Raw genomic sequence first — 12,090 nt, 5'->3', positions numbered from 1 at the left:
AAACAGGTTTCAGCTGTAACTTTTTACATTCCTTAATTTTAAAAATATCTGCTTTGCAATGACTGCTCTCAGTAACCAACTCCTGCCTCATGGTAAATGACTAGATGGAAATAAAGTGGTTAAAAGCCTAAAAAAGTGAGGGTCTGAAACAGTGATTTAAGATGTGTAAATGCAAATTATAAAGAACTAAGAAAGTGATTTCTGGTTGGTTGGTTGGTTGGTTGGTGGGTTGGTTGGTTGGTTTTGGTTTTTCAAGACAGAGTTTCTCTGCGTAGCTCTGGTTCACCTGGACTTGCTTTGAAGACCAGACTGGCCTCAAACTCACAGAGTTTCACCTGCCATTGCCCTCCGAGTGCTGGAATCAAAGGTGTGCATTGCTTTTGCTCTGACTTGAAGATATGAGTCTACTGCAACTGTTTCCCAGACATCTGTTAGCTGCTTTTTCTACATTGTAGATTTCAATACAGATTACCAACAATGATAATGCTGATATATTTAAAATTTTATTTATATTTATTTATTTATTTAACCAAAAAATTTATGTAAACTTCAAGGAGTCAAGAGAATCATGACTTGGATTCACCTCTTACAAAGTCTTGGAACTTCTCTTTCCCAATCACACGGTCCATGTAAGGTTCCCTTTAAGTTTCTCAACTTTAACTTCTATCCCTAGTCTATATCTGTCCCAGCAGGTTTCCCCATGACTGAGAGACACCTTCTAGGAATCAGCTACAGACTACAAACTGCTCCATAAGTGACCTACACCATGCCATTCCCAGGTAGTCAGAGAGCTCTGAACTTGCTGAAATCTGATGTGAACCAGTCCAGCCAATGTGACTGTTCCCTGTCTCTTCAGTTGGGTAAGATAATCACATGCTTTTGATAGATGCCCATTGCCTGAATCCCCTTCCTGTCCTTTAACTAGTATTCCAGACCTCCAGGACACTGACAATGATGTCCTAATTTCAGCAGTAAGTAGATATAGAGAGAGTACATTGCCCCTTATCCTCAACAAAAGGTTAGTCTATTAGGTCCAAAGGAAACTCTCTGACAAAGGGGATAAAATGGCTGCCTATGGTATCCATTGGCAAACCAGGACTCATGCTAGCCTCCAAGTTCTTTATTAAAAAGGGACCTGTTCAAACTAAGTAGACCCATTTCTATCAACAAGTAGCTGTCATTAGTTGACCTAGTTCTACAGTATGATAGAACACTCAACCTGGTCTATGCAAAACAAAGAGATTGTTGTATGACTTTAAATATGTTTCTGTGAAAATTATCATTGAAGATAATCTAGCTATACCAAAAAAAAAAAAAAAAAGAGAGAGAGAGAGAGAGAGAGAGAGAGACCCAAGATAAGGTAAATGACTAGTACGACTAGTTCCTATTTTCATTTTCAGGCACCTCCTAGAAAGTAATTCTGATGTCAGCCATCACAAGGCCTTTGGCCATTCAGTTTCTGCTAATTACTGTTGTCCCTTGTGTGATTAATGCCTTGTCTAGATGCCATGAAGGTGAGGTTATTAGATCCCTATACAAACAAGTACCACCACGAAGACAAGGATTTGACCAGTATACAATTCAAGTGAAGGCTAAGAGAGATAACATTAAGTTTTAAATGTAAATTACTATGCTTAAGAGATCTGTAAAACAAATATTCCTTTAACCTGTAAGTCACAGTTGTCCAAGGACAGAGAACTTGGAATGTTGGGGGCTGTTGGTCATGTAACATAACAAACCTCGTAGATTTGCTTCTGAAACAAACTTGGTTGCCCTAACTGCACAGAATGTTGGAGGTATGAAGGCAGGAAGTACAGCGGGATGTAGCTTGCCCCTGATTATATGAAGGAGGGAAGCATGTAGCCTTATGGGGTTTGCCTTTATGAGTCTCTGACTAATGTATACTTCAGTGCCAGACTCTGGGAATCCCAAGTATACATCCTTCTGGCCAGCACCATGTCTGCTTGATGCCATGCTCCCTACCATGACAGTCACGAACTCTCATCCGCTGAAACTGTAAGCCCACAGTAAATTCTTTCTTCTATAAGTTACTTCAGTCATTATATCTTATAACAAGAAATACAAAGGTAACTAAGATAGAAGTTGGTACCAGGAAATGGGATGTTGCTGTGACCGGCCTGGCTATGTTGAGTTTTAGAGAAATGTGGAAGATTGGGAACTTTGGACTAGAAAAGCAGTTGGGAAACTATAAGCAGGGCTTAAGATATTACCCTTGCAGGAGCTTAGACGACTAAGAGCAGTGTGAATTATGGAGGCCCAGCCCAAGATTCAGATGGTACAATATTAGCAACTTAAGCTAGAGATCATTTGGGGAACGTTTTGGCAAAGAATGTGGCTGCTTTTTGTTCTTGTCCTTAAAAATCTGCCAGAGACTAAATGGAAGGGTTTTGTATTAATTTCTTTGGCAGAAATTTCAAGACAGTCTTATATTTACTCTGCCACTTGGTTATTAGTAATCCACTTTTATGTAGCTCTACAATGAAAAGGAGAAATTGAGGCAAAAATTAAATACAAAATGTACTTTTTGAGGAGAAATCCAAAATTGGAGCCAAGGGTTATGCTGAGAGATGAGAGACCTGGTGTGAAAAGGAGTGAAGGTAGGGGTGTCCTCGAGGCAAAACCCCACCAAGCTAAGCTTTCAACACATAGAAAGAAAATATCAACAAATCAAAGTGTATGCAAATATAATTCAAGGAGGGAGACAGGTTCCATCCCCAGCAAGCAACAGATCTTGTCAGCATAGGCTACATTGTCCTGGCTTTAGAACCATGAAGAATACGAGTAAATAGATTGTAGCCAGGCATGCACAGGAGAGTCCCTGCATGAAGGGCCAGAGAGGTCACTCCATGAAACTATGAAAGTGAAGCCTGGCTTGTGTCGGAGACCCCCCTAGGCACTGGAGGTACCACAGCTATGGGATAGCCAACAAGGAGCATTGTAGCTAGGGAATGGATCCAGCCCAAGAGAGAAAAGTGTGTTGTAGTCAGCACAGTTGGGAGAGAAGGTAGAAACCACATACAATCTCTCTCTCTCTCTCTCTCTCTCTCTCTCTCTCTCTCTCTCTGTCTATCTCTGTCTCCATCTCTTTCATCAAAGTAACAGGAAATAAGGAAGTAACAATCACTGGTCCTTAATATCTCTCAATACCAATGGATTCAATTCCGCAGTAAAAAGACACAGATTAACAGAATGAATGCACCAACAGTACCCATCATTCTGCTGTATACAATAAGATTACAAATGACATGAGGAGACAATTACCCAAATACAAAATACAAAAGGTAAGGAAAAATAGTAAAATAGTAAAATAAAGCTCATTAGCTAATAAGACACAAAAGTGAGATGATAATGATCTCCTCTACATTATAAGATTTTTAAACTATTTAAAACTTATGAGGAAGCTGCAGTTTCTCTGTGTCAAAATAACAAATATCTTTACAAGAGATTATAAATTTATAATATATAGTATATATATAATATGCTGTATTTCCTATTGATCTATCTCTGCAGTTATAAAAATATTCTTTTAAAAAAGGCTATTATGGTTTTTGTGTGTATGTGCATATAATACAAATATAATAATAATTACGTTGTACTTATTTTCTTTGGCTATTTCTGCTGGTAGGGGCAAGGTTGTGGATGTCTTATGTTCTGACTCATACGTTTTAAAATGAAACTCTAAAATATTAAATAAGTAATACTCTGGGAAAAGCTAAAGAGACAGCTCAATGCTTCAGAGAATTCACTTCCAGAGAGGGCTCAAGTTCAATTCTCAGCACCCACTGGCAACTCACATAGGTAACTGCAGTTCCAGGGGATCTGACACCCTCTTTTGGCCTTTGTGGACGCACACACGCACACACGCACGCACGCACACTCAAAGTTCACACTTTTAAAGACTATTTCGGCAGCTGGAGGAGTACAGCATCAGTTCAAGATCACTGAGTGCTCATGCGGTTCACACGCTCAGTTTCCGGCACTCACGTGGCGGCTCACAGCTCTCTCAACACTGCTTCCGGGTGGCCCACTGCCCTCCTCTGTGCCTCCATGGATACCAGGCACACACGAGCTATACACACATACATGCGGACAAGGCATTTATACACATACAAGGAATCTGATCATGCGAGTACACTGAAGAAACAGCAAGGAAGGATCTCTAAGCAGTGACTTCATAGCTCATATGGCCATCCGCAGTCATAAAATTTAGTCCCATTCTTATTAGTGGCTGGGAAATGGAGGATCGTTCAGCTGGGAGAAGAGCACTCAGTTGTAGCAGGACCCTCCCACCACCGTGCTCCATTTCCTGCCTCTAGAACACTCCTAAAGCATGGCACACGCCTGGCCTCCCGCCCTGCTTTCAGAGACCGTTGCAGATAGGAACTTAACAAATAAAGCAGCAGCTGTTTTTCACTTTCATTGTATGCTATATGAGCAGAACGCTTTCTGGCTAATTTTGTATAAAATCTCGCTTCTGTATCTCACCAGTGGCTTAAAGCATGCTTGCTGACCTTCTGAAACCCGCAAAGTTCGAACCGGCAAAGGCGACGAGGGAAAGAGCACGAAGTATATGTATATTTCCTCCAGATAGGCCTAATTGGAACGTCTCCATCCAGTGCCCTGTTTCATCTAATTCAAAAACAGTACGGTCTGAGCTGCCGTAATGGAGACTCATTAAGTTCCATTAGCTGCAGACACATCGAAAGGATACAATAGAATCCAGCCACCATTCACGGCAACAGGTGGCACGCGACAATAGAAACCTGTTAGACAAATAACCTGGTCTTCTGAAATGGGCCCTCTTGCCTTTTACAGCAACTCATTTTCGAAAACGCGGTGTCCTGTGAAGCATATTTTAATTATATTTTTAGACCGCCGGCTGCATTAATTCAATGTGGCTTTTCAGTCATTCTGACACATAAAACAAATTCTTACTATTACAGTTCCCTCTGTGCAAGGTCTGAGGGGAGAGAAGACAGGCCTTGTGACTGTTTTACCTGTGAGCCATTAGCCAAGATTCTAAAAAATTAGATAATAAGAAGTATAATTATAATGAGCCTGACAGACCCATCCATGGAGTGCGCTCTATGAGCACAGCATTATACAATGGGTCTACTCCCCTGTTTTCTTTCACCAGATGGCAGCTCTGTGAGGTAGGCATGACTACCATTCCCTTCACAGGAAAAGGGTCAGGTCACAACGCATCCAATGTCATGCAGCTGGGCGTCAAGCCAGACGGTCCCCATCCAACCCACCACTGCAGCCAGCCGTACCCCTCAGCAACGCATCTGGGATCAAAGCAAGTTTGCCCGGGGAGTCCGGCTGGAAGGACAAACCCCCAGAGCTGCTCCCAGATGTTGTTCAATGAAGCCTCAGCCAGACACGCATTTGCTGAAGTTAGAGCCGCACACATTGTGGTGCACATTGTGCTCGAGATTCTACAAATCATAGAAACCGTGGCATTTCCCAAATATAGTACAGTCAGTGTGTCAAAACAGAAAAGATACAACGGGCATTTTGCTGCATGGACCAGAAAGAAAGGACATCTGGAAAGCCCTGCTCAGAAGACAGTGGAAGCAGATGTTCCAGCTCAATACCTAACAGGCTTTAGTGAGCATTCGCCCTCTGTTCACACCCTGAAGTCATTTCCTTCTAGAAGGTAAATAATGCCTTCTTTGAAGGCAGGCAAACATTGGTTTCTACAATCTCCTTATATCACCTCTTAAAGGTCATTACTCAGTTGCTGCCCTAGCACCCCTCATTTATGAGCTCCCCCAAAATGACCTCAACAATGATGACAATATAAAAATCATTCTAGTAAGAACATATATTATAATCAGAAGAAATTCTATTAGAAATTCAGAGCCAAGTTCAAAACCCCTTAGAATCATCCATATGTTTCAGAAGTCATATAATCCAGTAACGACGATCCTCCCCTCGGGTCTAAGAGAAAGGAAGTCACATGGGTTGCGTGAATGAACACATTATGAGCATCTCCACTGAAGTACTTATTTCTAAGTCTCTGGCTCTTGGGTTCTCAAGTCCAAGAGAAAGATGATATGTGAAAGCGAGAAGACCAAAGGTCTTGGGACCAACACCACTGAAGGACTTGCTATGATTCCTGGCACCCGGGTTGTCACTCAGTATTGCCTTGGTTTCTGACTATTATCCTCTGTGCCATCCCAGGTGCCTTCCCCCAAAAGGGCCTCACCTTTCTAGTCTTCTCCATAAGTTGCTCCTTTTCTGTCGAACCTCTTACAGACCTTGGCACCACAGCTGTCCAGCACTAGCTGCCCTCCCTCCACTTCTCTCCTGGGATTGACAGCTGATGCCCACAGACCCTCTTGATTAGAAGGCCTCTCCTGTCCCAGTTCTAAGTTGCCCCAGGGTTTCAGATTCATTTGTCCTTAGCCTCATGAACATATATGGCTAACTGTGTCTCATGAATCCCACAGTCAACAGGTAGGAGCCCTGTAGCTTTCTCCACGCCTTTGTACACTGTCTCCTGTGGCGCCATTTCCCGCTGATGGCTTCACCTATGTGTATGTTTCTGAGGGTCAACCTGGTTTCCAGCCTTCCCTCTGCTCCATCCAATCCCCACTATACTTCATGCATTGTCCTTTTGTTCATCCCATTGCCCAGCCAGGGCTACACACCAGCTCTCACCTGGCATCCCTGGTCTCCAACTGACCTCTTAAATCCATGCTTATATCTACCAGGCTTTTAAGCCAATCCAGAGGACAGAGTGAGCAGACTCCTTCCTCGGCAGAGGTAGAGTGAGCAGCTCTCCCTAACCTTTCCTTAATTCATATCAGTGGGAGATGCTCTGACCTTTTTTTTTATCTCCTACTAGGTCTTATGAGAATTTGTACTTGCGATGATCAATGTTCATCACTAATTTGACAGGGTTTGGAGTTACCTTGGAAACATATCTCTTGGTTTACCTATGAGAATGTTTCCAAGGAGTTTTAACTATAGAAGATCCATTATGAATGCTGGCAGCACCATCCATGGGTGGAGGTCCCAGACTGAACTAAAAAGAAGAAACCAAGTTAAACACCAGCATCCTGCAAGTTAAACATCTCTGTATCCTGACTGTGGCTTTCACTTGACTAACTTCCCTCTCCTCTCGCCATGTTTTCTCTTCTGTGAAGGATTAGACCCTCAAACTGTAAGCCAAAATAAATCTTTCATCCCTTAAGTTGTTCCTTCTTCAGCATTCTGTCACTCCAATGAGAAGTAACAAATTTAATATTTCAGAAGAAATTTTACTCCTAATATCTGGGACCTATTTGTCCAACTAGGTTTCATTGATCTTTCTACCCTTGACTCTATTATACACATTGATCCACACGGCTCTAAAAGATTGACCTATGCTCACATCTATGCCATAAGTAAAAATAACTAAGGTTCAAAACAGTTCAATAACATTTCCCAAGAGCATATAGTTAGAATAGAGGCAGAGCTGTGCCAGGGCCCTGCCAGCTTCTAAGAGGAGCTCACACATCATACAGAGGCCAGCGCCCAGAGGGCCCAAGGGGTTGAATAAGCACAGCTGTCAAGAAACAGAATAGGCAAGAGAGAGAAAGTAGAAATGACAACGGTCTAAAGAAATTATTGAGATAAATTCCAATTATATGGGTCTACAATCATCATTAGATATTCAACATTTTCTCAATATTAAATTTGATCTGAAGTTCAACCAGCTACCTATACACATATTGACAGAAATATATTATCAACACAAAAATGCAGAGTTGCATAAATACGACATGTCTACTGTAAGAAAGCTCCTATTGTAAGTCTATTTTAAGGGAAATTGTGTTTAAGAATTCACATCCATCTATCTGATTTGGGGGGATCAGAAAAAACATATAATTAAACATTCTATAGTCAGTCTCATGTATATTCAAAAGTGAAGAAATATATTTAACTTGTATCAATTTGCTTCTACTTGCAAGAACAATTCTGTTTCTAAAAGTCCATAAAACCATGTGCACACTTCCACACTTTAATGCAATTCTGTACATGTGAAATACATTAACACACCCAATAGGTTTTCTCACACATTCCCTTTTTCCAACACATCTGGCCTCTTCCCTCAGACTTCTGAATGGCTTTCCTGCAGCACCCCCTTTCAGAAAGTTCAAGAACCACAAGCATCCTCAGCTACAGTTTTACTTCAGGCTCCTGTGTGCTCATGACTCTACACTCGCCAGCTTATCCGCTGCCCATATTCTATCCTGACTTCTTGCAGTAAAGCCCAGGCAGATCATTTCTAGAACCACACAAATTTATGTTGTCATCTCTATATGCAACAGTGACAGCTCTTTGTGTCCCCATGCCCATCATTTTTACCTTCACAGTCAACCTGTTCACCTAAGTGTTCTACCATTGCTGACTCAAGCTCTCCTGTGCTCTGTCCTTAGCAGTGAAGTTCTCTCCATCCCCATCACCACCAAATGTTGACCAGGGAATACTATAAAAGGCCACCCTTTCAGCCAGCTGCTGCCTTTCCCTGTGCTGGATCTGCAGCTGCTGCTAGACTAGCATACAATCTGCAAATGACTGTGGGTGTCATTCTGCTGAGAACATCACTTCACCATGTGACCTCCTGATTGTCCTAGAACTTGCTGTGTAGATCAGGCTGGATCTCAGAGGGATCTCCCTCTACCTCTGCCTCTGCCTCTCTGCCTCTGCCTCCCTCTGCCTCTGCCTCTGCCTCTGCCCCTCCCTCTGCCTCACCCCTTGCCCTACCCCTGCCCCTGCCCCTGGCCCTGCAACTACCCCTGACCCTGCCTCTTCCTCTGCCTCTGCCTCTGCCCCTGCCCCTGCCCCTGCCCCTGCCCCTGCCCCTGCCCCTGCCCCTGCCCCTGCCCCTGCCCCTCCCCCTTCCCCTGCCCCTGCCCCCCCTGCCCCTGCCCTGCCCCTGCCCTCTGCCTCTGCCCTGCCCCTGCCCCTGCCCCTGCCTCTGCCCCTGCCTCTGCCCCCTGCCCCTGCCCCTGCCCCTGCCCCCTGCCCCTGCCCCTGCCCCCTGCCCCTGCCCCTGCCCCTGCCCCTGCCCCTGCCCTGCCTCTGCCCTGCCTCTGCCTCTGCCTCTGCCTCTGCTCCTGCCTCTGCCCCTGCCTCTGCCCCTGCCATGCTTGGATTAAAGGCATGCACCACTACATTCAATTCCTCCTAGCTTTTTTTTTATTGACCAACAATGTATATGTTTCCTCCATCAGCTTACTTGAATACCTTGTCTTTACTACTCCTTTACTTTCCTTAACCTTTCCACATATAAACACTGGAATGTCAGTCCTTCAGACAGGAATTCTTGACTCCTAGTCTTCACTTATCCCTTGGAATGAAAGTACTATCCAGAACATAGTGACGTCCAATAAATAGATGCTGATTTCATAAATCATATTACAATACATGCTGCAAATTGGGCAGAACTCAAGCCGCTGGGGTTGGAAAGTGGGTGTATCTATTGTTTTACACATTCTAGGACAACCCTGATCTGGTAGCAGTTTGGGAAATTAAAGAGATATTCTTTACCTTTCTGATGTCGCTCGGATCTGTTCCTCACAACTACAATTCAGACCTTCCGTCTTCTCATGGAAATATTTTTCCACACACTGCTCTTCAAAATCATGGAGCTTTTTCAAGTCATCCTTAGTGAGGTAGAGTTCTGCAGAAGTAAGCATGACACGTATGAAAGCCACTCTTGGAGGGCTGATATGGAGTGTTCTTTTTAACAGCATGGATTGTGTCCCCCGTGGTTCATGTACTGGAACTTCGTCTACGGGTGAGGGTTAAATGGTGGGGCCTTGGGATGGTTGGATTAATGGACTGGTCACATCGAGCTTAGCCGCTGCTAGCTCTCCATTCTCCCTCTATCTCCCTCCTCACACCATCCCCCATTCCATACCTGTGCCCTACAGGGAACCCGTCCACCATGTTGTGATGTCACTAGAAGGCCATCACCAGAGGCTGACCAGAGGGAGACTGCAGTCTTGGAATCCCTGCCTCCAAATACAGTAGAGCCTTGATGACAGAGCTGCAGGCACCTATGCGCTCACTTAAAAATCTGCCTAGTAAATCTGGTTTCCCAAAAACCTACGTTGGCCAGACACTGTAGCAATAACTTGAGAATCACGATGTTTTTGCATGATATATGTATTATAAACAGTGAAATTTTTAACTTTTTTTTAATTACAAAAGGGAGGTGGGCTGGGGTTATGGTTTAGTCTGTAAATCTCTTGCCATGAAAGCACGGAGACCGGAGCTTGATTTCCAGAACCCACATAAAATCATCTGACATGGCGATGCATCCTTTTACTCCCAGCACCGGAAGGCAGATGATGAGCAACCTGGAGCACTTGAAGCTGATGAACTGCTCAGAGAGGCACCCACAGAAGTAGCTATGAAGTGTCCCAGGACTGTGGCACTCTCAATACATTTATAGGAGAATTTTGTGTAGAGTCATTCTAAGCTCTCATAGCATATCTAACTTTTCCTCTGTGTATCTGTGTATTCATAGGGAAGATGAACATATAGGAGCACACATGTGTGCACATGCAGGCACAGGACAGAAGTCGATCTTCTAAGTGGTGTTTCTGAAGTCCAGGCCTGTGAGAACACGGACCATGGCATTTAGTCTGTGCTGAACAGCAAGAGTCCAAGGTATCAGCCTTGTTCTGCCTCCCTGGCGCTAGAGTTAAAAGAATGCACCGACACCCCTAGCCACTGTGAGTTCTGAGACTCAAACTTGGGTCCACGTGCTTGCAAGTACTTTCTAGACTATCACCCAGGCACCTTTTTAAAAAATATTTTGCTCAAATTTCTAGGCTAGATAATTGGTATTTGAGAGTTTTTGTTTCCTTCACTTTTATCTATTTTAAATTTATTTTATTGCATGATATTTTAATGGACCAGTCTCACTCTGTAACTCATGCTGGCCTCAAACCCGTAGATACCCTTTCCTCCGCCTCTCCACGGGTGGGATCACAGGTGTGTGTCACAGTGCCCAGCATGGTCTTATGGGTTTGTTTGTTTAATTATCGCAAATCTTCAAAAGGCAAAATTCTCCTATAAGTGTGTTTGGAGTTAAGACGTATGCGAAGCTCATCGGTAAGCCTCTTTTATTAAGTACCTAGCCTCGTGTGCTTCAGGATAGCAGTGGGATGGTTATAAATGGCTTCTCTCCCAGTTGTTCTAAGAACAGTAAGTGGTAGCTTATGTGACTGACATCACAGCCTGTCACACTGAGCTCCTAAAAAAGCAGTAATACAAGCATGTAAGAACACTAGATAATTCTTTCTTCTTTCCTTAAGAAATGGTGAATATAGTGAACAGGCAGAAGCCTTTTTTTTTCAATATTTTAGTAGTGTGCAATGTTTCCCTGTGTCAACCAATCTTCTCTATATTCATATACAGCTGGAGAAAGAACAACGTTGTCTTTTTCTCTCCTGTTGTCTGCTTTAGCTACTAAAAGAGCAACGAGTCGTCTACAGAGGAAATTCAAGTTCATAGAGGGCAGAGGAGGCTGATGTCACTGCAGCTAGTGTGAGGAAGTCTTGCCCCATCAGGCTGAGCACGATGGGCTAACTCCTCCTTCGGAGAACTGCCAGCCAGTGGCCAGTCAACAGTGCACCCTTCCCTGAAGTAACTAGTTCTTTAAAGAACACCTCGCCCTGTGGTGCTGAAGCCAAGGCAGGCCATCATTAACCCTCAGCATTCAGACTTATACACTGCCCTGGTTCTCACTGAGTGGAACCAGAAATCACATTTAAGTGTGTTTCTAATACTTGGGAACTATCAAGAGGACATGATGTTGCTAAGGGGACAAACTTAGAAAATTCTTTCATAAGTGTCTTCACGTAAGTAAAAAAAATAAATAAATATTACTCCATAATTTATTACTAATGCAACCGTTTCATTGTTTTCCAATTAAACAAGCAAGGAAAAATTAGTTTTAAATTGAAAATGTGTTTAGCTATAAAAATGTGCTCACGACTGAAGCACACAATGTTTTGTGGCGTGGAAGAACCTTTTAGACATTAGAAAAACTGATATTCTCCC

The 12,090-nt window shown here is 43.4% G+C and overlaps 1 protein-coding gene across 1 annotated transcript in view; it reads right to left on the bottom strand.

Annotated features, from left to right (window-relative positions):
• Positions 1–12,090, bottom strand: part of Trpm6 (transient receptor potential cation channel subfamily M member 6) — a 140,504-nt gene that overhangs the window by 44,685 nt on the left and 83,729 nt on the right. The window contains exon 25 of the mRNA XM_032891699.1: positions 9,565–9,697. Within this exon, the coding sequence (XP_032747590.1) occupies positions 9,565–9,697 (133 nt within the window). The remainder of the gene's footprint in view (positions 1–9,564; positions 9,698–12,090) is intronic.

This window comes from Rattus rattus, chromosome 2 (assembly GCF_011064425.1).
Source record: "Rattus rattus isolate New Zealand chromosome 2, Rrattus_CSIRO_v1, whole genome shotgun sequence".
Classification (NCBI taxonomy): domain Eukaryota; kingdom Metazoa; phylum Chordata; class Mammalia; order Rodentia; family Muridae; genus Rattus; species Rattus rattus.
Note: the sequence above shows the minus strand (reverse complement) of the source record. Positions and strands in the feature narration are given on the sequence as shown.